The following is a 25986-nucleotide window of genomic DNA, read 5'->3' as shown; positions in this document are numbered from 1 at the left end:
AATTAATTCTATTTAAATGATAGACATAGTTCTAAATTTCCAAACCAAGACATTATTAAAGGTAAAGTTTGTGTTGATACCAACCTAAAGAAAGATACCATATATTTTAAAAACAAAGTTTACTATACAGTCAATATAGAAGCAATTAGCACACTGACCAGAATTGCTGGTGGTGGATCATGTCCAGATACCTCCACAAGAATAGTATCATACTTGTCAAAGTTTATGCCTGTCTGATAATGTGCGAAGATGGAATCCTCATCCTCAGGTGGGGGAGGGGGTATGTAGGTCACTTTTGGTCCTTGGAATTTAAATTAGAAACATAATTTACATCATACAGACTAGATGGAAAACTATGAGAATATATAAAAATCGACAAACCAAATTTTAAATACTTGAGAACCTCTTACCATTTATCCCAAATTTTCACTGTTCAAATTTTTTAAAGTCAAGTCTCCATTTAAACATTTTGGGTTATCAGGGGTGGGCATTTGGCACAGCAGTTAAGACACCACTTGGGACACTCTGTATCCTTATTCAGCTGCCTGGGCTGGAGTCCTGGCTCTGCGCCCAATTCCACTTCCTACTAATGTGCACCCTGGAGGCAGCAAGTCATGGCTCAAGTGGTTGAGCCATACAGGAAATGCAGACTGAGATCTAGGCTCTCAATTTAAGGCCTGGTCCAGCATGGCTGTTGTAAGCATTTGAGGAGTGAAGCAGTTGACGGGAGATTGCTCTCTCTCAAATAAATATAAAACTTTTACATTTTACATATTAATATGTAATATATATTCATGTATATCACCCAAATGCTAATATACCTTGAGTGTCACCACTTTCTCCTCCTTCAGCTTCTGCCTTCCAGGAATCTTAAAGGAGATCAAATATATAAATGTTTTTAAGACTGAGAAGTAAAAAAATACTCACTATAAAAACCAAATACTTTATTAAAAGTAAAACTTACTCTTTCCAGAGCCTGTTATTACTTCTTCATTTAAACCTTTATAACCACCTGTTTAAAAAATTACAGTCAGTCAAGACACAAAACTATACACATCTTTACTTTCACTGCTTGTCTTCAAAGACGACATGTTTTAAAAATGGAGGCCGGTGTCGCGGCTCACTAGATAATCCTCCACCTGCGGCGCCAGCACCCCAGGTTCTAGTCCCGGATGGGGTGTCGGTTCTGTCCTGGTTGCTCCTCTTCCAGTCCAGCTCTCTGCTATGGCCTGGGAGTGCAGTGGAGGATGGCCCAAGTGCTTGGGTCCTGTACCCGCATGGGAGACCAGAAGGAAGTACTTGGCTCCTGGCTTTGGATCGGCGCAGCACGCCAGCCGTAGCAGCCATTTGGGGGGTGAACTAACAGAAGGAAGACCTTTCTGTCTCTAACTGCCTGTCAAAAAAAAAAAAAAAAATGGACAGGCCTCTTTAAAGCCTTTTCTTTTTATAAATCATAATTTACATGCTTAGGATGAATAGAATCTTATGCATTTCTAGTTTCCTTAGTATTCAAAATGCTGACTTTATGCAGGTAAGACTTATTTTATATAAGTATTAGCTATTTTTGGTTTAAGCTATTTTATCTCTTTCCTAATCAGCCAAGGACTGTATTTTCTAATAGGAACCAATGATTACCTGTGTTGGGAGGTCTTTAAGACCATTCCCAGGTTCAGTGACCTGCTAGCAGAACAAACAAGACAGTTTCTTCATAATATACATTTTCCAAGAACAATTTAAAGAACTTTCATATGCATGGATTTCAATTTTTTGTACAAATTTAACCTTTAATCGAGTTTCCATTAACTATTTTGAAGTATTTTCATACTCATGGCTATGATTTATTACATGACAGAAGCAGCAGCATAATTAGTTAAAAAAAAAAAAAAAAAAAGGTACATTGGGAAAAGCCCAGAGAAAACCAAGCACAAACTTCCTAGAGTCTTCTCCCACTGGAGTCACACAACTGAGACAACATATGTGAAATGTTATCTATCAAAGAAGCTCATAGATTCAGTATTTAGGGTTTTCATAAGGGGCTAACAATGTATGCATCTTCTGCATGGCACATACTAGAATTCCAGACTCCCAGAAGGGAAGCAAGCATGCATAATAAACCACATTGTCTGTGCAGTTTAAGCACAATGAGTCACTCTTATCAATTAGGTGGTAGGAATCCTTTCCAAATCCAAGAGTTCAGATACCAGCTTTGATGGTTAATCTTACATATCAACTTGACTAGATTAGGGATACTGAGCTGATAAATTATTAACTCTAAGTATGTCTCTGAGGGTATATCCAGAAGAAATTAGCATTTGAATCAGTGCAGTAGGAAGTTTCACCCTTACCCAATGTATACAAGTATGTCCAATCAACTAACGGCTCAGATAGAATGAAAAAAAAGCAGAGGAAAGGAAAATTCTCTCTCTCCTAAAGCTGGAACACACTTCTTCTCCTACTCTAGAAAATAACAATTCCAGCTTCTCTGGCCTTTGGACCCCAGGACTGGACAAAATGCCCCCAGCTCAGTGCTTAGGCCTTTGGCTTTATTCTGAGAGTTATACCATTGGCTGCCCTGGTTCTGGGACCTTTAGACTTAGATGAAGCTGAAGCCATGCTAACAGTTTCCCTAGTTCTTTAGCCTGCAAACGGCCTATCAGGAGACTTCTCAGCCTCCATAATTGCATGAGCCAATTCCCCTGATAAATACCCTCTCATCCATCCGTGCATCTACCAACCTCTCTCCTACTGGTTCTTTTTCTCTGGAGAACCTTGACTAATATACATTAGCCAAGGAACGATCTTGCAGGCAGAATTTTCAGTTTCATTTATTGATGAATTTTAGGTGAACAGCAGTCAGATCTGTTAATTCTTTTCTGTAAACCATCTGACTTTTAAAGAACTAGTCATCTGCAATGCCACTTTTAGGTACTGCATTAGGCTCAAGAGCTAATTAAAGGAGTGGGCATCTAGCCTGGCAGTGAAGACTTCTGCCTTCCTTATGGCAGTACCTGAGTTTGATAGCGGGCTCCTGACTATAGCTTCCTACTCACGCAGACCCTGGAAGATAGCAGTGATGGCTCAAGTAATTGGGTTCTTGCTACCCACATAGAGGAAGATAGCAGTGATGGCTCAAGTAAGTGGGTTCTTGCTACCCACATAGAAGACCCGGACTGAGTTCCTGGCTCCCAGCTCCTGGCCTAGCACAGGGTCACGACAGATATATGGAAAGTGAACCAGTAGATGGAAGTTCTCACTCTCTGTTCCTAATATAGAAATAATTTTTAAAGAGAAAGCTAATTAGATATATCTTTTTATATATGGGCTCTCTATTATTTTTTTTTTTTTTTTGACAGAGTGGACAGTGAGAGAGAGAGAGACAGAGAGAAAGGTCTTCCTTCGCCGTTCGTTCACCCTCCAATGGCCCCCGCGGCCGTCGCACTGCGGCCGGCGCACTGCGCTGATGCGATGGCAGGAGCCAGGTACTTATCCTGGTCTCCCATGGGGTGCAGGGCCCAAGCACTTGGGCCATCCTCCACTGCACTCCCTGGCCACAGCAGAGAGCTGGCCTGGAAGAGGGGTAACCGGGACAGAATCCGGCGCCCCGACCGGGACTAGAACCCGGTGTGCCGGCGCCGCAAGGCGGAGGATTAGCCTAGTGAGCCGCGGCGCCGGCCGCTCTCTATTATCTTATTCTATATGTCCACATCTTGAAATTCTCCTTCACACAGATGTGAGCATCTGTGGAAAATCTGGTTAAACTGGTCTTTGATAAACTTTTCCTACACTGAACAATTCAAGAATCAAGGGTTGAGGTGGAGAGAAGCAGACTGTCACTTTGAACGTTCTCAGACAACTCATGATTGCTGAGAATCTGTTAAATACATCAAACTACTGGTTTACTAGTCAAGCACTGCACATTTTCTGTGATATTCAAGTACTTACACTCTGAAAAAATAATTCAGAGTAAAAAAAATCAAACTCTATTATGATCAAATCGAGCAACTATCCCACACTATAATATGAATTTCCATCTATAAAGTATTCTATTTTACAGTTATTTCATTAAATTTATTTATTAAGGAATTTTAGGTGCTTTTCAGTTTTTTTTTACTAACTATAAATGAAGCTCAGTGAACAACTTTAATAACTTTATACGTATATTTACAAATAAATCTATGGTATATAGATCCTATAACAGAACTGCTAGATCAGAGAGGAAAAAACTTAGAAAAGAGTTTTATGAACTCCCCGAAATCAGTTATGCAAATTATACTCATCACAATGTATAAAAGCAATAAAAATTACCTTTTAACTTCAAATACTAAATTTTAATTACAATAATTCTAATCTCGTATGGGTGAAGCAATCAGAACTTACCTCGACCACTTCCACTGCCACTTCTGCTTGGGTAAGTGTCACCATTACCTATAAGATTGTTTGGCAGACTTAGAGGAAACACAGCTCCCTCAAGTACATAAACCATAGTGTCTGTTTCTATTCAATACAGAGTAATTACTTAAGATTCCTATTCCCTTACCCTTTTAATTATAGATTTAATTTAATTTTTATTTTTATTTTTTTATTTTTTTATTTTTTTTTTTTGACAGACAGAGTGGACAGTGAGAGAGAGAGACAGAGAGAAAGGTCTTCCTTTGCCGTTGGTTCACCCTCCAATGGCCGCCGCGGCCAGCGCGCTGCGGCCAGCGCACCGCGCTGATCCGATGGCAGGAGCCAGGAGCCAGGTGCTTTTCCTGGTCTCCCATGGGGTGCAGGGCCCAAGCACCTGGGCCATCCTCCACTGCACTCCCTGGCCACAGCAGAGGGCTGGCCTGGAAGAGGGGCAACTGGGACAGAATCCAGCGCCCCGACCGGGACTAGAACCCGGTGTGCCGGCGCCGCTAGGCGGAGGATTAGCCTAGTGAGCCGCGGCGCCGGCCTTAGATTTAATTTAAATCTTACCCTCATTTGAACATTTTAACAAGTTTTTAAATTTTCTCCTCAAATCACACAAATTATTTTCCTTAACTCAGACAACTTTGTTTCAGACCAATGAAAGTTTCAATTTCCCTCCTCTAATCAAAAGTATAACTCGCATCTCAAAGTAACTGGTAGATAACAGAAGAAGTAATTCACTGTGCACAAATTTTCTAAGGAAGGAAAATCTATCCATGCATTTTTGTCTACAAAGCAGAAAAAGGCACAAGCCAAACTAGTGTGCTTAAACATATTTATTAGGGTGATTAATCCTAATGCTAAAAGCATATGGGAATGCTTAGTATTTAGCAATAAATTTTATTACTGACCTGTGGCACTTAAGGCTGATCTTCTAGAACCAAAAAAGCCGCCCCTGCGCTGCACCCCTTCATCTTCATTGTTTTCATTATCTTGATTTGTAGAAAATAAAATCAGATGTTACTTTTAAGAAGTGCTTAAATTATTCAATAAGAGAAAAAAATCAAGCTATATTATCACAAGTTAAAAGATTTAAAACAGTTTAACAAAATTTACAATAAGAATTGTTCTAAGTATTGAACAAAGGACTTCTCTACAAATTAGGTCTTTCAATTACAAATTACTTCTTAAATATTCTTGTTTTCTTAAAATTATTTTGTAAATGAAATTACAGTAAATTTCATGCCAAAATATGATATAAGCAAAAATTAAATCTCCAAAAAGCAGCACAATTACTGCTCCCAGAAACTTCACTGGATCTTTTCAACTGCTTATTCTCCAAAATAGCACCTCTTACTCCTGCTGTTACTAAATCAAGCCTAACAGGTCCTGTACAGCAATGTACTAATCTACTTCACACCTATTAAACTATCACTACAAATTTATGTTTTAGCTTCCAAAACTACTAATCTGTGTTCCCCTACTAAGAGACACAAGTATTCCAACAATGACTTCTGAAGACAGTGTCATGACACTAAAGAATGAAGGCTGGAGGCATTTAAAACAGACAGCCACACTGGTGAAGGTAGGTTTTGGGGGATCGGTAGAGCCGTATGAAAGGCCACCTATTTGTAAGGTCAACCAAATTATCAAGGCTCTAAAACACTTAACAGCATAAAATATTACAGAACTGAGTCACATGAACTTCTGAAAAATTCATATATTCCAACCTCACCAACATACAATTACATATGTGTCTAACAAATAATCTTACACACAACAGAGTTAATTTGTATCACCCACCATGCTAAACTATTCTCATATAATCCTAATTAACAGTCTTATCTAATAGATAACTTTTTATATCATTTCCTTAATAGAAAAAGCACACCATTTACAATCCACTACTAACTTGGACTTGCTAGACCAAATCCTGCACGGCAACCTCGGAAACCACCTCTTCCACCTCTTCTGGATGGACCTGAAGATTCTGCATCATTTCCATCTTGATAGCCTATAATATTAAAACACACACACAAAAACAACACAAAACAACAACAACAAAGAAATCTTGGGGACATGGTAAACAAATTTAATTTAAGCCTTGCATAATTCAATGACTAAGTATTTAAGGCATTAACCAGATAATTACTAAAAACACCATGTTTGACCTATAAATGTTCAGCTTTTACTAATGAAAACAAACAGCTACTATTAGGAAAAAAACACTATTTGCTTTGAGAATCAAAACAAAAAGTGACTCAAAGAAAACATGTCACTTGAATAAAACACTGAAAATTGCTGTAACTGCATTATTAAATGGATTTCCACAACCCATGAACGACTCAACAAATCCTAGGCTTATATTTACTCCCAAAGAAAATTCTGAACATCTTACTCAAAGCAGACACCTGTGGGCATACATGTAAGTCTAATTTCCCATTACAAACAGTTCATTTTTAATTTAATTGAAAACCAAAAGTGCATAGAAATGGCTCGATTAAACTTGATTCCACCTAGGACAGAACTAGATCAATTAAAAACCAATATGCCAGGGGCCGGCACTGTGGTGTAGCAGGTAAAGCCACCACCTGCAGTGCCAGCATCCCAAATGGTCACCAGTTAGAGTCCCAGCTGCTTCACTTCCGATCTAGCTCTCTGCTATGGCCTGAGAAGGCAGTGGAAGATGGCCCAACTACTTGAGCCCCTGCACCAGTGTGGGAGACCCAGGAGAAGCTCCTGGCTCCTGGCTTCAGATAGGCGCAGCTCTGGCCATTGCGGCAATTTGGGGAGTAAACCAACAGATGGAAGACACCTCTCTCTCTCTTCCTCTCTCTCCATCTTTCTCTGCCTCTGTCTCTCTGTAACTCTGCCTTTCAAATAAATAAATCTTTAAAAAAAACCAATATGGCAACAAGTCAGGAATTAAGATATTGAAATTGTTTAGTTTATAAACTTGCAACTATTTATACCTAAAGAGAATAACCGAGAAAAGAAATCTACATATGCTGTTTCATGGGAAAAAATATTTTAACAACTTGCTTATGAGACAAAATAAATTCAAAGTAGATTCAGTTATCCATTTATTACCTATATCTTACACTCCTCAAACTGTCAACAATCTCTATCAAGAGTTAGAACCATTATTTTCTTTTTATTTTTTAAGAAATACAGATTTCATTAAGTACAACTCTAGGAATATAGTTATTCTTCCCACATCAGCTTTCCCACACACACTCCCACCCCTCCTCCTCCTCCCTCTCCCCTTGCCAGTCCTATTCTCCATCAACATTCATTTTCAATTAGCTTTGTATAAAGGCCAACTCTATACTAAGTAAAGATTTCAAGGGTTCTGGAAACAGTTGCTCAGTTTACAGATAATCATATGGAATTCTGAAATATTCAGAACCTAATGACAATAAAAATATGACACCAAAACTTATGGAATACAGTAAAGAGCTAACTCTTAGAAGAAATTTTAAAGACTTCATGGAAGGTAGAGTGACACAGAGGAAGAAACAGAAATCCTTCATTGCTGATTCACTGCCCAAATGATTGCAATGGGCAGGGCTGGACTAAGCCAAAGCCAGGGGCTTGCAGCTCCATCTGGGTCTCCTGCCCAAGTACTTCCACTGCTTTCCCAGGCACATGGAGCAGGGTACTGAATCAGCAGCAGAGCAGCCAGGACTCAAAACAATGTTCTCTACTGGGGGTGCTGGTATTATAAGTGGCAGCCTAACCGGCTGTGCTACAATGACTGCCCCATCTCAGAGGACATGTTATAGCATCTAATGGATGTCCATTAGAAAAGAAATATGTGAGCTAAGTGTTCAACTTATGTAATTTTAGAAAGTGTGCAATAGATGGAAATAGGATTGATAGTGACAGAAACACAGTGAAGTGTTCAGTGATTAAAGTGAGTAAAGTTTTACACAGCAAACAATTGAAAAGGTGAGAGATGTAACAGAATATGCAAGCACTTGAAAAATTCATGAAAACTGCCTATTAAGAAAACATACTTTGAAAATTTTTTTGCACCAATATAAGCTTACCCTCTACCTCCCATGGACTTTCTGATGTCCCCTTTATATATTGTGTATGTAAAGTTCAGAAGCAAAAACAATGCATTACTTAAGGATAAACATATATAGTTTGTAAAATAAGAGCAAGGAAATGTAAAGCGATTCAGGATATTAGCTGAGTGGAAGAAAAGAGGCTCAACAAGGAGAGAAAAAGAGCAAACACACTGGAAACGTTTTAGGTTTAAACTGGTTCATGGGTACATAGGTTTTCATTTCATTACATTTTATATGTACGTTTTATGTATTCTTTTGTACCTATGAAAGTAACATTCTTTTAAAAAAAAGAGCCAGAACGTTTATAAAAAAACAAAAAAAGCCCTATTTAGTTAGTTCTTAGATAAGGAATCAAAGTGTTTCTCAGTTCTCAAACAACATGTGTGTGTATGTGTGTGTGCGTGTTTAAGCTTATTATTACTGACTTCAACTTCTATTGTGCTATAATAGGAGAAAAGTCTATGATACAATATTAAGGTATTTTTTAAACTTTTATTTAGTAAATATAAATTTCCAAAGTACAGCTTATGGATTACAATGGCTTCCCCCCCCCCATAACTTACCTCCTACCCACACCCCTCCCATCTCCCACTCCCTCTCCCATTCCATTCACATCAAGATTCATTTTCAATTCTCTATATACAGAAGATCAGTTTAGTATATATTAAGTAAAGATTTCATCGGTTTGCCCCTACACAGAACATAAAGTGTAAAATACTGTTTCAGTACTCGTTATAGCATTAATTCACATTGGACAACACATTAAGGACAGAGATCCTACATGAGAAGTAAGTGCGCAGTGACTCCTGTTGTTGACTTAACAAATTGACACTCTTGTTTATGGTGTCAGTAATCTCCCTAGGCTCTAGTCATGAGCTGCCAAGGCTATGGAAGCCTTTTGAGTTCGCCAGCTCTGATCTTATTTAGACAATATCATAGTCAAAGTGGAAGTTGTCTCCTCCCTTCAGAGAAAGGTACCTCCTTCTTGGATGGCCCTGTTCTTTCCACTGGGATCTCACTCGCAGAGATCTTTCATTTAGGTCTTTTCCAGAGTGTCTTGGCTTTCCATGCCTAAAATACACTCATGGGCTCTTCAGCCAGATCTGAATGCCTTAAGGGCTGATTCTGAAGCCAGAGTGCTGTTTAGGACATCTGCCATTCTATGAGTCTGCTGTGTATCCTGCTTCCCATGTTGGAGCATTCTCTCCCTTTTTCATTCTATCAGTATTAGCAGACACTAGTCTTGTTTATGTGATCCCTTTGACTCTTAGACCTATCAGCATGATCAATTGTGAACTGAAATTGATCACTTGGACGAGGGAGATGGCATTGGTACATGCCACCTTGGTGGGATTGTATTGGAATCCCCTGGCAGATTTCTAATGCCACCATTTGGGGCAAGTCCGATTGAGCATGTCCCAAATTGTACATCTCCTCCCTCTCTTATTCCCACTCATATATATTTTTTTGACAGGCAGAGTGGACAGTGAGATAGAGAGACAAAGAGAAAGGTCTTCCTTTGCCGTTGGTTCACCCTCCAATGGCTGCCGCGGCCAGTGCAACGCGCTGATCTGATGGCAGGAGCCAGGTGCTTCTCCTGATCTCCCATAGGGTGCAGGGCAGAAGCACTTAGGCCATCCTCCATGGCATTCCTGGGCCACAGCAGAGAGCTGGCCTGGAAGAGGGGCTACTGGGACAGAATCCGGCACCCCGACCAGGACTAGAACCCAGTGTGCCGGCGCTGCAAGGCAGAGGATTAGCCTAGTGAGCCGCGGCGCCGGCCCCCACTCTTACATTTAACAGGGATCACATTTCAGTTAAATTTAAACACCTAAGAATAATTGTGTGTTGATTACAGAGTTCAACCAATAGTATTAACTAGAACAAAAAATACTAAAAGGGATAAAGTATTACATTGTACATCAACAGTCAGGACAAGGGCTGATCAAGTCACTGTTTCTCATAGTGTCCATTTCACTTCAACAGGTTTCCCCTTTGGTGCTCGGTTAGTTGTCACCGGTCAGGGAGAACATATGATATCTGTCCCTTTGGGACTGGCTTAATTCACTCAGTATGATGTGTTCCAGATTCCTCCATTTTGTTGCAAATAACTGGATTTCGTTGTTTCTTACTGCGGTATAGTATTCTATGGAATATATGTCCCATAATTTCTTTATCCAGTCTACTGTTGATGGACATTTGGGTTGGTTCCAGGTCTTAGCTATTGTGAATTGAGCTGCAATAAACATTAAGGTGCAGACAGATTTTTGTTTGCCAATTTAATTTCATTTGAGTAAATTCCAAGGAGTGGGATGGCTGGGTTGAATGGCAGGGTTATATTCAGGTTTCTGAGGAATCTCCAGACTGACTTCCATAGTGGCTTGACCAGTTTGCATTCCCACCAACAGTGGGCTAGTGTCCCTTTTTCCCCACATCCTCACCAGCATCTGTTGTTGGTAGATTTCTGAATGTGAGCCATTCTAACCAGGGTGAGGTGAAACCTCATTGTGGTTTTGATTTACATTTCCCTGATTGCTAGTGACCTTGAACATTTTTTCATGTGCCTGTTGGCCATTTGGATTTCCTCTTTTGAAAAATGTCTATTGAGGTCCTTGGCTCATCTCTTAAGTGGGTTGTTTTGATGTTGTGGAGTTTCTTAATCTCTTTGTAGATTTTGGTTATTAACCCTTTATATGATGCATAGTTTGCAAATATTTTTTCCCATTCTGTTGGTTGTCTCTTCACTTTCCTGTTTCTTTTGCAGTACAGAAAGTTCTCAATTTGATGCAATCCCAATAGTTAATTTTGGCTTTGACTGCCTGTGCTTCTGGGGTCTTTTCCAAGAAGTATTTGCCTATGCCAATATCTTGAAGGGTTTCTCCAATGTTCTCTAATAATTTGATGGTGTCAGGTCATAGACTTAGGTCTTTAATCCATGTTGAGTGGATTTTTGTGTAAGGTGAAAGGTAGGGGTCTTGCTTCATGATTCTGCACATGGAAATCCAATTTTCCCAGCACCATTTATTGAATAGACTGTCCTTACTCCAGGGATTGGTTTTGGATCCTTGATCAAATATAAGTTGGCTGTAGATGTTTGGATTGATTTCTGGTGTTTCTATTCTGTTCCATTGGTCTACCCATCTGTTTATGTACCAGTATCATGCTGTTTTGATAACAACTGCCCTGTAGTAGGTCCTGAAATCTGGTATTGTGATGCCTCCAGCTTTGTTTTTGTTGTACAAGATTGCTTTAGCTATTTGAGGTCTCTTGCGTCTCCATATGAATTTCAGCATCATTTTTTCCAGATCTGAGAAGAGTGTCTTTGGTATTTTGATTGGTATTGCACTGAATTTATAAATTGCTTTTGGGAGTATGGACTTTTTGATGATATTGATTCTTGCAATCCCTGAGCATGGAAGTTTTTTCCATTTTTTTGGTATCCTCTTCTATTTCTTTAAGATTTTGTAATTTTCATCGTAGAGATCTTTAACATCCTTGGTTAAGTTTATTCCAAGGTATTTGATTGTTTTTGTAGCTATTGTGAATGGGATTGATCTTAGTAGTTCTTTCTCAGCTGTGGCATTGCCTGTGTATACAAAGGCAGTTGATTTTTGTGCACTGATTTTATATCCTGCTACTTTGCCAAACTCTTCTATGAGTTCCAATAGTCTTAGTGGAGTTCTCTGGGTCCCCTAAATAAAGAATTATATCATCTGCAAAGAGGGATACTTTGACTTGTTCCTTCCCAATTTATATCCCTTTAATTTCTTTTTCTTGCCTAATAGCTCTGGCTAAAACTTCCAGAACTATGTTGAATAGCAGTGGTGAGAGTGGGCATCCCTGTCTGGTGCCAAATCTCAGTGGAAATGCTTCCAACTTTTCCCCATTCAATAGGATGCTGGCCGTGGGTTTTCCATAAATTGTTTTGATTGTATTGAGGAATGCTCCTTCCATACCCAGTTTGCTTAGAGTTTTCATTATGAAAGGGTGTTGTATTTTATCAAATGCTTTCTCTGCATCTATTGAGATAATCATATGGTTTTTCTCCTGCAGTTTGTTAATGTGGTGTATCACATTGATTGTTTTGCGAACATTGAACCATCCCTGCATACCAGGGATAAATCCCACTTGGTCTGGGTGGATGATCTTTCTGATGTGTTGTTGCATTCTATTGGCCAGAATTTTATTGAGGATTTTTGCATCTATGTTCATCAGGGATATTAGTCTTTAATTCTCTTTCAATGCTGCATCTTTCTCCGGCTTAGGAATTAAGGTGATGCTGGCTTCATAAAAAACAATTTGGGAGGGTTCCCTCTTTTTCAATTGTTCTGAGTAGTTTGAGAAGAATTGGAGTCAGTTCTTCTTTAAATGTCTGGTAGAATTCAGCAGTGAATCCATATGGTCCTGGGCTTTTCTTTGTTGGGAGGGCCTTTATTACTGTTTCAATTTCTGTCTGTTATGTGTCTGTTTAGGTTTTCGATGTCTTCCTGGTTCAATTTAGGTAGGTTGCATGTGTCCAGGAATCTATCCATTTCTGATAGATTTCCCTGTTTGCTGGCATACAAGTTCTTGTAGTAATTTCTGATGCTTTTTTTTCTGTAGTGTCTGTTGTTACGTTTCCTTTTTCATCTCTAATTTTTACTGATTTGGGTCTTTTTTTAGTTGGTTGGGCCAATGGTGTGTTAATTTTGTTTTTTTTCAAAAAAACCAGCTCCTCGTTTGGCTGATTATTTGTAATTTTTTTATTCAATCCTATTGAGTTCTTCTCTGATTTTAATTATTTCTCTTCTCCTACTAGATTTGGGTCTGGTTTGCTGTAGGTTTTCTAGATCCTTGAGGTGAATTGAAAGCTCATCTATTTGGTGCCTTTCCAATTTCTTGATGTAGGCACCTATTGATATAAACTTTCCTCTTAACACTGCTTTTGCTGCATCCCATAAGTTTTGGTATGTTGTGCTGTTATCCTCATTTACTTCCAGAAAGTTTATTTCTCTTTTTTCTATGACCCATTGTTCATTCAGGAGCACGCTGTTCAATCTCCATGTGTTTGCATATGCTCTAGGGATTCCTGAGTTGCTAATTTGCAACTTCATTCCCCTATGGCCTGAGAAGCTGCATTGTATGATTCTAATTCTTTTGAATTTGCTGAGACTTGCTTTATTGCCTAGTATGTATAGGATGAAAAGTTCTATAGATATCTGTTAGATCCATTTGGGCTATAGTGTCGTTTAAATCTACTGTCTCCTTGTTGATCTTCTGTCCTATTGATCTATTTCTGAAAGTGGAGTATTGAAGTCCCCCAGTACTATTGTATTGGAGTCTAAGTCTCCCTTTAAGTCCCTTAACAAATCTTTTAAATAAACCAGTGCCCTGTAATTAGGTGCATATACATTGATAATCGTTATATCTTCCTGTTGAATTGATCCCTTAATCATTATATATAGTGCCCCTCTTTGTCTCAAGAGTTTTTGTGTTGAAGTTTATTTTGTCTGATATTAAAATGGCTATGCCCGCTTTTTTCATCTCTATTGGCATGGTGTATCTGTTTCCAGCCTTTCACTTTCAGTCTGTATGCATCTTTGTTGGAAAGATGTGTTTCTTGTAAGCAGCAAATAGATGGGTTTTGTTCCTTAACCCAATCAGCCAAACTGTGTCTTTTAACTGGACAGTTCAGGCTATTAACATTCAATGTGACTATTGATAAGTAGTAACTTTGCCCTGCCATTTGCCAAAGATATTTCCTAATATATGCTTTGAACTTCCTGTGATCTTTTGCTGTAAGGTTTCCTTCCTTTACCTTCTTTCATATTGATGACTGTGTTTCTGTGTTTCTGTGTGTAACACGTCTTTAACCATCTTTTGCAGGGCTGGACGAGTGGAGACAAATTCTTTCAATTTCTGTTTGCTATGAAAAAATCTTTATTTCACCTTCATTCACAAATGAGAGCTTTGCAGGATATAATATTCTGGGCTGGCAGTTTTTCTCTTAGTACCTGGGCTATGTCTCACCATTCCCTTCTAACCTGTAAGGTTTCTGATGAGAAGTCTGCTGTGAGTCTAATTGGAGATCCTCAGAGTAATCTGACATTTCTCTCTTGCACATTTTAGAATCTTTTATGTTTCACTGTGGTGAGTTTGATTACAACGTATCGTGGTGAAGATCCCTTTTGGTCATGTTTACTAGGGGTTCTATGAGCTTCCTGTACTAGGATGTCTCTGTCCTCCAAACCCAGTAAGTTCTCTGCTAGTATCTCACTAAAAAGGGCTTCTAATTCTCTCTCTCTCTCTCTCCATGCCTTCAGGAACTCCTAGAACCTGAATGTTGGGTTTTTTTAATAGTATCCTGTAGATTCCCAACAATATTTTTTAATTGCTAATTTCCTCTTTTCTTTGGTTTGACTGTATGTTTTCCTGTGCTCTGTCTTCTAAGTCCGATATTCTCTCTTCTGCTTCACTGACTCTTTTTAAGGCTCTCTGTCTTTGTCATTTGATCTGTTGAGTTCTTCATTTCATTTTGATTTTTCTTCACTATCACACTTTCCTATTCTACTAGTTTCTGCATTTCATTTTGATTCCTCCTTAAGATTTCATTTTCACAAGAGAGATTTTCTATCCTGTCCAGTAAGGATTTCTGTAACTCAAGCATTTGTTTTTGAAAACTTCTAAATGTCCCTATCATAAATTTTTTGAAATCCGTATCTTGCATTTCTTCCATCTCATCATCTTCATAATCTTGGCTTGGGGTGTCTTGTTCATTTGGGGGCATCATAATGTCTTCCTTGTTCTTGTTTCCTTGGTTTCTGCGTTTGCTGCTTGGCATTGTGGAGATATTCTTTGGATTCTTCTTCCCTTGCTGTGGTGTTTTTTCTTGTTATACTATGACTGTGTTAAGTGGACTGCCTGCTGTTGGAGGAGCCTTGGTGGCTTGAGATGGGTGTGACCAGAGAGCTCTGGTTCCTCAGGGTTAAGGGTGTGCCAAAGGTGACACTCCCAGGTTAGGCATGGGCACTGGTTCTAGTCCCCTGGCTGCTCCACTTCTAATCCAGCTCTCTGCTATGGCCTGGGAAAGCAGTAGAAAATGGCCCAAGTCCTTGGGTCCCTGCCGTGTGGGAGACCTGGAGGAAGCTCCCGGCTCCTGGTTCCTGGCTCTGGATCGGTGCAGCTCTGGCCATTGCAGCCAACTGAGGAGTGAACCCATGGATGGAAGACCTCTCTCTGCCTCTTCTTCTCTATGTAACTCTGCATTTCAAATAAATAATCTTTAAAAAAAAAAGATTTGAAAGTCAGAAATATATATATAGTGAGAGCCAGGAGTCAGTAACTCCAACTGGATTTCCCACGTGGGTACAAGGGCCCAAGCACTTGACCATCTTCCACTACTTTCCCAGGTGCACTAGCAGGGAGCTGGATCAGAAGTGGAGCAGCTGGGATTTGAACTGGTGCCCATATGGGATGCCAGCAATGCAGCTGGAGGCTTAACTTTCTGCGCCACAGCACCAACCCCTATTTAGGAACTCTAAGACTATGTTGTCAGATGCAAACCATGTTCAAATTTGTTTAAGTTTAGTTGAGCTGGAACTTTTTTTAATGTTTAATTTTTTTGAAAAACTTTATTTGAAAAGGATTGAGAGATATCAATTGATTTTCCCTGCTCACTACCCAAATGGCTGCAACAGCCAGAGATGGGCCAGATCAAAGCCAGGAGCTTCATTTGGGTCTCTCATACAGGTGCAGGGGCCCAGGGACTTGGGCCATCTGCTGCTGATTTCCAAAGCACATTAGCAGGGAGCTGACCCATATAGGATGCCTGTGTTGCAGGTGGCAGCTTAACCCACTACACCACAACACTAGCATCCCATGTTCAAAACTGTAGTGTCTTCCTGGGGAATTATGTTTATCTCTGATATGTCTTAGAGTATGTTTTTCTCTCTTTTTAATTCCAGATGGAATCTCATTCAATGACTCACACTCCAAATGCCCATGATGGCCATGGATGGGCAGAGGCTAAGTTGGCATCTGAAAAGTCAATGCATGTCTCTCCCATACATGTCAGGAACCCAGCAAGTTCAGCCATCCCAGGATCTGCATTAGCAGGAAGCTGCAGTCAGGAGCTGAAGTTGGCTATCAAACTCAGGTACTTCAATAAGGAATACAGGCATCTTAACCTCAGCTAAATGACTGTTTCCCTTTAAAAATTTTTCTCTATTTCTACTTGTTCGAAAAGTAGACAGAGATCTTCCAACTGCTGATTTGCTTGCCAAATGTCTGCAACTATCAGGTTTGGGCCGAGGCTGAAGACTAGAGCTGGGAACTCAAAATGCCGCTCTCCCATGTGAGTAACAGAAACCCATGGGCCATACTGGTATCTGCATTAGCAGGAAGCTGGAGTGAAGAGCTGTGAGTGGGTATCCAACTCAGATGCTTCATCATGGGATGCAGGCGTCTTACCTGCTTTCTTAAACACTAGGCTAATTGTCTCCTATTTATATATTTTTTTAGTTATTTATTTCTATTTCTTTGAATGACAGAAAAACAGAGTGATTTTCCATCCACTGATTTATTCACTCCCCAAATGCCCACAATAAGGGCTGAGTCAAGCCAAAACCTAGCTTTTTGTGTTCATTTCTGTCCTTCTACTAGTTGTTCCTAACTGATAAGCATTATATTTTATCAAATTCAACACAAACATTTAGGAGGGGCCAGCACTATGGCGTAATAGGCTAAGCTTCTTTCCCCAGTGCCAGTATCCGATATGGGCACCAGTTCATTCCCAGCTGCTCCACTTCTGATCCATCTTTCTGCTGTGGCCTAGGAAAGCAGTGGAAGATGGCCAAGTGCTTGGGTCCCTGCAACCATGTGGAGACCCGGAAGAAGCTCCTGGCTTTTGATTGGCCCAGCTCCAGGCACTGCAGCCAACTGGGGAGTAAACCCGCAGATGGAAGACCTTGCTCTCTGTCTCTCCCTCTGTCTGTAACTCTACCTTTCAAATAAAATATTTTTTTTAAAATTTTAGGAAATACTTGTAGTTTTTTTCAATTTAGTCTACTGCCTATTGAGCCTATTGCATTTCCTCCATTTAGTAAGTCATACATTTTACCCTTCCTGGTTACCCTTTAATGTTATCTGCTAAAGAATCTTTGCTTTTTTTTTTAACCAATTTTACATTTTTCATTTTTTAACTTAGTTTTTCTGTGCTTGTTTCCTACTCCTTTCTTCTGCAGTTGTTTTCTTATTACTGTATATAATTTAGTAGCTCTTCCCTCAAAAGCCTGAAAGTATTAAACACTATTTTTATTTGAAGGGATATTAATTTTCCCTTGCACCTAACACTGGGATACTGAAGTTTTGGCCAGAGATACTGTCCCTCAGCATTCTCAACATGTGATTCTTCTATATTCTGGCTGCTTTGACTGAAAAACAAAAAAAGTTCTGTTGTCAACATATTGCTCTTTTAGAAGTAAACCTATCTTTTTTTTTCCTCTAGTAGTTTTAAAGATTTTTTTAATCTTTGGAATACTGTATTTCAATGCACATAAAAGGATGTAAATTTGCTTTCAATCTGCCCTAGACTCCTATTCCTCTTTAATTCTGGAAAATTCTCATCTGTTCTCTTGGAATATGCTTTCCCCTCCTTCTCCTTGCTCGTGTTCTCTGCTCTCTCCTTAGGAGTTATTCAGACAGGTGTCTAACAGGCCACCTTAGTTTAAAATTCTGTTCATTGCTTTCATGTTTTGCACTTCAAATTTAAAGAACTTCCTCATATCTATCTTTTGATTCATTTATTCCAGTCATCCGTGTTTAACCCACCCATTCTGTTTTTTAATTACTGTATTCTTTTCTGTAAGCTCAAATTGGGTCCTTTTCAAAGCTACCTTCTCTAAACCAACAAAACACCTCAGTACCTCTAGTATCCAAATCTTACTGCCTCCACACAGAGTAGAAGCACAAATGTTTACAAAAACACACTCCTTTCTCCCCTGGGGTTAACATTTCTGAGTTATATAACACTATCAACTACAGGTAAACATAGCATGTGTGCTAAATAAGGAGGTGCAGATATTCCTTGTATACTATAAAATCTTAAAATTTATCTTTTTATAAATAAGTTAAAAGGAAAGAGTAAGAGGGGTAGGCTTTTGCCTAACAGCTATCAGCATGTCAGATAAGATGCTTGCATCCCGTATCATAGCACCTGGGTTCAATTCCCAGCTCTGATTCCCAATTCTAGCTTCCTGCCAATGCAGATCCTGGGAAGCAGAAGGTGGCTCAAGTAGTTGGGTCCCTGCCACCCACGTGGGAGACCTAGATTGAGTTCCCAGCTCCCAAGGTCTACATTAACAGGAAGCTGGAATAGGATATTGAACCCAGGCACTCTGAAATGGGACACTGGTGTCTTAACCAGCATCCAAACCAATAGGACAAATGCCCACTCCTAAAGTTTTTGTATAAAACAAAACAAAACAAAAAATCTAGGGTGGGCCGGCGCCACGGCTCACTAGGCTAATCCTCCGCCTAGCGGCGCCGGCACACCGGGTTCTAGTCCCGGTCAGGGCGCCGGATTCTGTCCCGGTTGCCCCTCTTCCAGGCCAGCTCTCTGCTGTGGCCCGGGAGTGCAGTGGAGGATGGCCCAGGTGCTTGGGCCCTGCACCCCATGGGAGACCAGGAAAAGCACCTGGCTCCTGGCTCCTGCCATCGGATCAGCGCGGTGCGCCGGCCGCAGCGCGCCGGCCGCGGCGGCCCATTGGAGGGTGAACCAACGGCAAAAGGAAGACCTTTCTCTCTGTCTCTCTCTCTCACTGTCCACTCTGCCTGTCAAAAAAAAAAAAAAAAAATCTAGGGTGGACATTTGGTGTAGTATACACCACTTATGATGTATACATGCCAAACTGGAGTGTGTGGACTTGAGTCCCCGTTCTAACCCAATTCCAGTTTCTTGCTAATGCACAATCTGGGAAGCTGCAGATTATGGCTCAAGTGAGTTGTGTCCCTGCTACCCATGTGGGAGACCTGGATTGAGTTCCTGGCTCCTGGCCTCATCCAGGACCAGTCCCAGCTGTTGCAGGCATTTGGAAAGTGAATCAGCAGATGGAAGCTCTCTGAGATAAAAACAAAAAAGCTTTTAATATATTATATAGATTTAAAATGGATAAAACCGATTCATACTATCAATAAATAAATCTCAAAAACTACTGAATTTAAAAGCCATTAAGAAAATGGAGGAATCTGGAACACATCATGCTGAGTGAAGTAAGCCAGTCCCAAAGGGACAAATACCATATGTTCTCCCTGATCGGTGACAACTGACTCAACACCAAAAAGGAAACCTCCTGAAGTGAAATGGACACTATGAGAAATGGTGACTTGATCAGCATAGCTCTGACTGCTAATGGACAACTTAATACATTATCCCTCATAGTATTTTTTTTTGTCTGTTCTACTTAATATGACTGGTTTAATTCTGTAATTATCACACAGTTATTCTTAAGTGTTGAAAATTAACTGAAATGTGATCCCTGTTAAACATAAGAGTGGGAATAAGAGAGGGAAGAGATGTATAATTTGGGACATGCTCGGGCTGACTTGCCCCAATTGGTAGAGTTGGAAACATACCAGGGGATTCCAATTCAATCCCATCAAGGTGGCATGTGCCAATGCCATCTCACTACTCCAAGTGATCAATTTCAGTTCACAATTGATCATAATGAAAGGACTAAGAGTCAAAGGGAGCACATAAACAAGTCTAGTATCTGCTAACACCAACCGATAGAATAAATAAAGGGGAGAGTGATCCAACATGGGAAGTGAGATACTCAGCAGACTCATAGAATGGCGGATGTCCTAAATAGCACTCTGGCCTCAGAATCAGCCCTAAAGGCACTCGGATCTGGCTGAAAAGCCCATGAGAGTATTTCAGGCATGGAAAGCCAAGACACTCTGGCAAAAAGATCTCTGTGAGTGAGATCCCAGTGGAAAGAACAGGTCTTCAAAGAGGGAGGTGCCTTTCTCTGAAGGGAGGAGAGAACCTCCACTTTGACTATGACCTTGGCTAAACAAGATAAGAGTCGGAGAACTCAAGGGGCTTCCATAGCCTTGGAAACTCATGACTGGTGCATAGGGAGATTACTGATGCCATAAACAGGAGTGTCAATTTGTAAAGTCAACAACAGGAGTCACTGTGCACTTACTCCTCATGTAGGATCTCGGTCCTTAACATGCTGTACACTGAGGCTTAATGCTATAACGAGTACTCAAACAGTATATTTCACTTTGTGTTTCTATGGGGGTGCAAACGACTGAAATCTTTACTTAATGTACACTAAACTGATCTTCTGTAAAAAAAAAAAAAAAAAAAGAAAGAAAGAAATTTTCAATTCCCAACTTGACTCTCACTGGGATTAAACATGACAATAGGTCTGATCTGATTTCATCATCATTTAAAAAAAATCATCTATTATTTTTCACTTTATGTTTCTGTGTGGGAGCAAACTGTTGAAATACTTACTTAAGGTATACTAAGCTGATCTTCTGTATATTAAGATAATCGAAAATGAATCTTGATGTGAATGGAAGGGGAGAGGGAGTGGGAAAGGGGAGGGTTGTTGGTGGGAGGGACGGTATGGGAGGGGAAGCCATTGTAACCCATGAGTCGTACTTTGGAAATTTATATTCATTAAATAAAAGATAAAAAAAAAATAAAAAAAAAAAAATAAAAGCCATTAAGGGCTGGCACTGTGGTCTAGTCGGTAAGGCCGCTGACTGCAGTGCCAGCATCACACATGGGCGGCCAGTTCAAGTCCCAGCTGCTCCACTTCCAATCTAGCTCTCTGCTATGGCCTGGGAAAGCAGTAGAAGATGGCCCAAGTACTTGGGCTCCTGAACCCATGTAGGAGACCTGGAAGAAGCTTCAAGCTCCTGGCTTCAGATCAGCACTTTTCCGGCCATTGTAGCCAACTGAGGAGTGAACCAGCAGTGGATGGAAGACCTCTCTCTCTCTCTCTCTCTGCCTCTCCTTCTGTGTGTAACTGACTTCCAAATAAATAAATAAATCTTTAAAAAAAGTCATTAAAAGGTAAATATATTAAATTTATTAAAATTTAGACAGAATACACATGTCAAAATAAGTTATCTCTAGGAAGGGGAAGATTTAAAACAAAGTTATCCTATCATTTGGGCCTTCCAACAATTGGATATGAAGTAAACAGAACAAACTGTTCCTGTTAATTCTGGGTAGTAATGTGCATTATTTGTAAGAGAATATTCTGTATTTTCCTTAGCTGTTACAGTATTTTAAAATTTACCACTTTAAATATCACTTTTCATAAAATAACATTAACATATCTTTAAAGCCGAAAGGGGTACTTCCAGGAGATTTATTCTGCATTTCAGAAAGGATAATTGACAATCTCTTGTAGTTCTTGTGAAGATGTCTGGTAATAATCTCCAAGAAAAAAATGACTTTATAAATCATTTCATCTTCATTAAAAAAAAAAAAGCACACAAATGTTTCACTTAAAGTACTTAACAGAAGTTTAGTAAGGTAACTAAGCCTAAGTTGTATGTCTATACACTAGCTAACAAGTAAAATGAAAATTTTCAAATGATTTGAAGAACTGCTAACAACAGATAGCAAAGTATGGAACTCCAAATTCTCCTACTCCAAAAAAGACAATTTAAAGAATGGGCAAAAACCATCAGAATTATCTTTTTCCTAAACTCTAGAAATGGATTAAAGGCTTGCAACACAAGGAGCATTAAAAAAAAAAAGTTGATTATTGGATAGAACAGCAAACTGTTTATGGCATGTTAACTTACCCTAGTTCCATCTCCTAGCAATTCCACTTCATGATATACAAGCATATTTCAAAAACTCCATGGAAAATGGAATTCAAAGTTAATCTTGTTGTAAAAAATTTTTTGGAAATGCATTCATAGTCTTCATACATTTTCCATGAACTTTTATTCTCGTATAACCTAAAGTTTTGAAAATAGGGGCTCAAACAGGTAATAGAACATGAATGTTCACAGCAGCATTGTTCACAACAGACAAAAAGAGGAAACAACCCAATGTCCACCAACAAATGAATGGATAAACGAAATGTGGTAAAAACATACAATGGATTATTATTCAACCACAAAAACAAATATGATTCTGACACATGCTACTGAAAACCTGATACTGGGTAAAATGAGCAAGATACAAAATGACAAATATTGGACGAATTTATTTGCAATATTTAGAGAAAATAAATTCATAGAAACTACCAGAGACTGGGGACTAAGAGGAATGAGAAGTTGGCTAATGAGTGCTAGATCTCTTACTGGGTGATGACAGTTGTACAACACTGTGAATGCACTTAATGCTGTGAATTGTACATTTATGTATATTTAAATATAGTTAAAATGGCAATTTTTATATCACATTTTGCTACAAAATAGCTGAAAATTTCCCAGTTTGATGAAAAATACCATCTACAAACCCCATAAACTCAACTCCAAGGAAGTCTGACAAATCCAAAGAGATCACAACTAGACACACCAATATAAAACATCAACAAATGGTATTGGGACAACTGGACAGCCACATGTAAAAGAATTAAGTTGGACCCCTACCTCACATCATATAAAGAATGAACTCAAAAAAGATCAAAACTTAAATTTAACAGCCAAAACTAGAAATTTCTTGGGAGGAAACATTGGTAAAAATCTGCATGATTTCAGATTAGCCAACAATCTTTTAGAAGTCCCTAAAGTACAAGCAACAAAATGGAAAAATAGACAAATTAGACTGCATAAAAAATTATGTTTTGTATTTCATGGGATACATCAATAAAAAGAAAAGACAACCCACACAGGTTGATAAAGTATTTGCATATCATGCATCTGATGACTTCTAACTCTTAAAAACAATAAAAATATAAGCAACCAAATTATAAAGACAATGGACCTGAATGGACATTTCTTCAAAGATATACAAATGATCAACAAGCAAATAAATATCTACTCAATATCACAATGACCAGAAAATGCAAATCAAAACCACAATAAGATATTTTACACTACTTAGGAAGGCTATAATCAAAAGAAAGACAATAACAATTATTGGTGAGGATGTGAAGAAAATGGAACCCCCACACACTGAAGGTGGGGATGTAAGATGGTACAGTTGTTGTGGAAAACAATTTAGCGTCAAAAAGTTAAGCCTAACAGTTACAATATCAAACAGCAATTCCACTCAACATATACTCCAGAAAAATGGATAGGTTCAGGCAACAAATTCTACACAAATATCTGCAATAACATCAGTTAGGACAGCCAAAAGCAGAACCAACCCAATGTCCATGAGAGGAAGAAAAGACAAAATATGTTATTTCCACACAATGAAAATACCTCTGCCACCCTCAAGTATTTGGGCCATCTGCTGCTGCTTTCCCAGACACATCAGTAGGAAGCTGTATCAGAAGCCAACACTTGAACCAGCACCCACACGGGATGCAGGTGGTGGCTTACCTTGCCGAGCCACAACATCGGCCCCATGTTAAGCACATATTTTTATGTTTGTTGGTTATTGCTAACTTTTAACTGATTTAGTTTTTATGTGTGTTTTACAATATGTATTTCATTAGCACCGTTTATATATATTAAGTTAAACCATGTGAGATATATTTGGCTTTGACTGGAGAAACTCCCACCTGCTCAGGGCAGCACCTGCCACATGAAGGGCATTTCTTGTTTTTGTCCCTTTTTTGCTGCTGGTAACTGTGTAAAGAGGCTCATTTAGTCACAGTCCTGGAGATCCAAGAGCACGGCACTGGCACCTGCTCAACTGAGTCAAGAGCTCAAGCTGGGCCACAGTGTAGGGGTGAGCTAAGACCACCTGCTGTACCATACGATCCTAGAGACAGCCTACTCCCACCAGACCCCACCTTTAAGTACCACCTGGGGACCAAGCTTTCACACTCACCCACACAAAAGTAGCATGAGTCACCCGGTGATCATGTGCCCTGGACTCCACATCAGCCTTCCTACCTGCCTCCTAGCTGCTTAGGTGGCAGCCAGCAGGCTCTGTCTTTTGAGGCTGACAGGTGCCTACTCACCTGCTGTCACTTCACCTGAGATTTCTTGGCTCGGCCTGCCACAGATGGTGCTGGTTAAAGCTGGGCACATCACTGCCAGGAGACTCCCAGCTGGGGCTTCCTCCCTTGTGCTGTTGGTTATAGTGCCCAAGATCAATCTTGGAGCACACAGGCAGGGATCTGGGCAAGTGCTATAGGGACAGGCAGTGAACCACATAGGTGGCAAAAGGAATCTTAAGTGGCCGGCGCCGCGGCTCACTAGGCTAATCCTCCGCCTAGCGGCGCCGGCACACCGGGTTCTAGTCCCGGTCGGGGCGCCGGATTCTGTCCCGGTTGCCCCTCTTCCAGGCCAGCCCTCTGCTGTGGCCCGGGAGTGCAGTGGAGGATGGCCCAGGTGCTTGGGCCCTGCACCCCATGGGAGACCAGGAAAAGCACCTGGCTCCTGGCTCCTGCCATCGGATCAGCGCGGTGCGCCGGCCGCAGCGCGCCGGCCGCAGCGCGCCGGCCGCGGCGGCCATTGGAGGGTGAACCAACGGCAAAGGAAGACCTTTCTCTCTGTCTCTCTCTCTCACTGTCCACTCTGCCTGTCAAAAAAAAAAAAAAAAAAAAAAAAAAAAAAGGAATCTTAAGTGAACAAATGAAATGCACAGTATTTCAGATGGCACTTGCTTATTTTACAGAAAAAGGCCAGGAAGCAAGTAAGGGTGCGATTTAAAATAGAGAAGCCTGGGGAAGCCTCCTGGAAAGCCCTGCAGGACTGGGAGCAATCATTAGTAGGTGACCAGGGGGCATAAAAAGGAAACACTACCATGTGCCTCAACATGCGTGAGCCTTCATATTAAATTATGTCATTCAAATGAAATTTCCAGATTCACCATATCAATAGCTATACAAAAGCAGAGAGAGGGCAAATTAACTAACTGCTAATAGGTATAGCATTTCTTTTGAGGATAAAGAAATATTCTGGAATTAGTGGTGATGGTTTTACAACCTAGTGAATGTAGTAAAAATCACTGAAATGATGAGTTTTATGTTGTATGACATATTAGTCATTAAAAATAACATGCATCATAAAGCATCAAGCATTTAAATTTACAAAGATGAATAAGGAATCTACAGTGAAGAATATAAAATGGGGAAATTCATGGATTAAAAGACAGTATTCTGTAAAGATGGCAATTCTCCCCATATTTTTAAATTTATTTAAGAGGCAGAGACAGACAGACAGACAGACATATCCCATCCACAGGTTTATTCCCCAAATGCCCAGAATGGCCAAGGCTAACCCAGGTTGAAGCCAAGAGCTGGGAACCCAATCTATGTCTCCCACATTGGTGGCAGATACCCAATCACTTGAGCCATTTCTGCTGCATCCCAGGTTCCACATTATCAGGCAGCTGGAGTCAGAAACTGGAAATATTAAACCCAAGCATTTAGATATGAGA

General features: G+C 40.0%; 1 protein-coding gene across 4 annotated transcripts in view; it reads right to left on the bottom strand.

Moving 5' to 3' along the window:
* DDX4 (DEAD-box helicase 4) overlaps positions 1-25986 on the bottom strand; it is a 109294-nt gene that overhangs the window by 34822 nt on the left and 48486 nt on the right. For all 4 annotated transcript variants that reach the window (XM_089312797.1, XM_070056904.2, XM_002714040.6 and 1 more), the window contains 6 exons: positions 6305-6406; positions 5304-5384; positions 4378-4425; positions 965-1012; positions 822-869; positions 159-301 (listed from right to left, as the gene is read on the bottom strand). In XM_089312797.1, coding sequence (XP_089168923.1) covers positions 159-301; positions 822-869; positions 965-1012; positions 4378-4425; positions 5304-5384; positions 6305-6406 — 470 coding nt within the window. The remainder of the gene's footprint in view (positions 1-158; positions 302-821; positions 870-964; positions 1013-4377; positions 4426-5303; positions 5385-6304; positions 6407-25986) is intronic.

Source organism: Oryctolagus cuniculus, chromosome 14, assembly GCF_051225735.1.
Source record: "Oryctolagus cuniculus isolate XC-2025 breed Fujian yellow rabbit chromosome 14, ASM5122573v1, whole genome shotgun sequence".
Classification (NCBI taxonomy): Eukaryota; Metazoa; Chordata; class Mammalia; order Lagomorpha; family Leporidae; genus Oryctolagus; species Oryctolagus cuniculus.
Note: the sequence above shows the minus strand (reverse complement) of the source record. Positions and strands in the feature narration are given on the sequence as shown.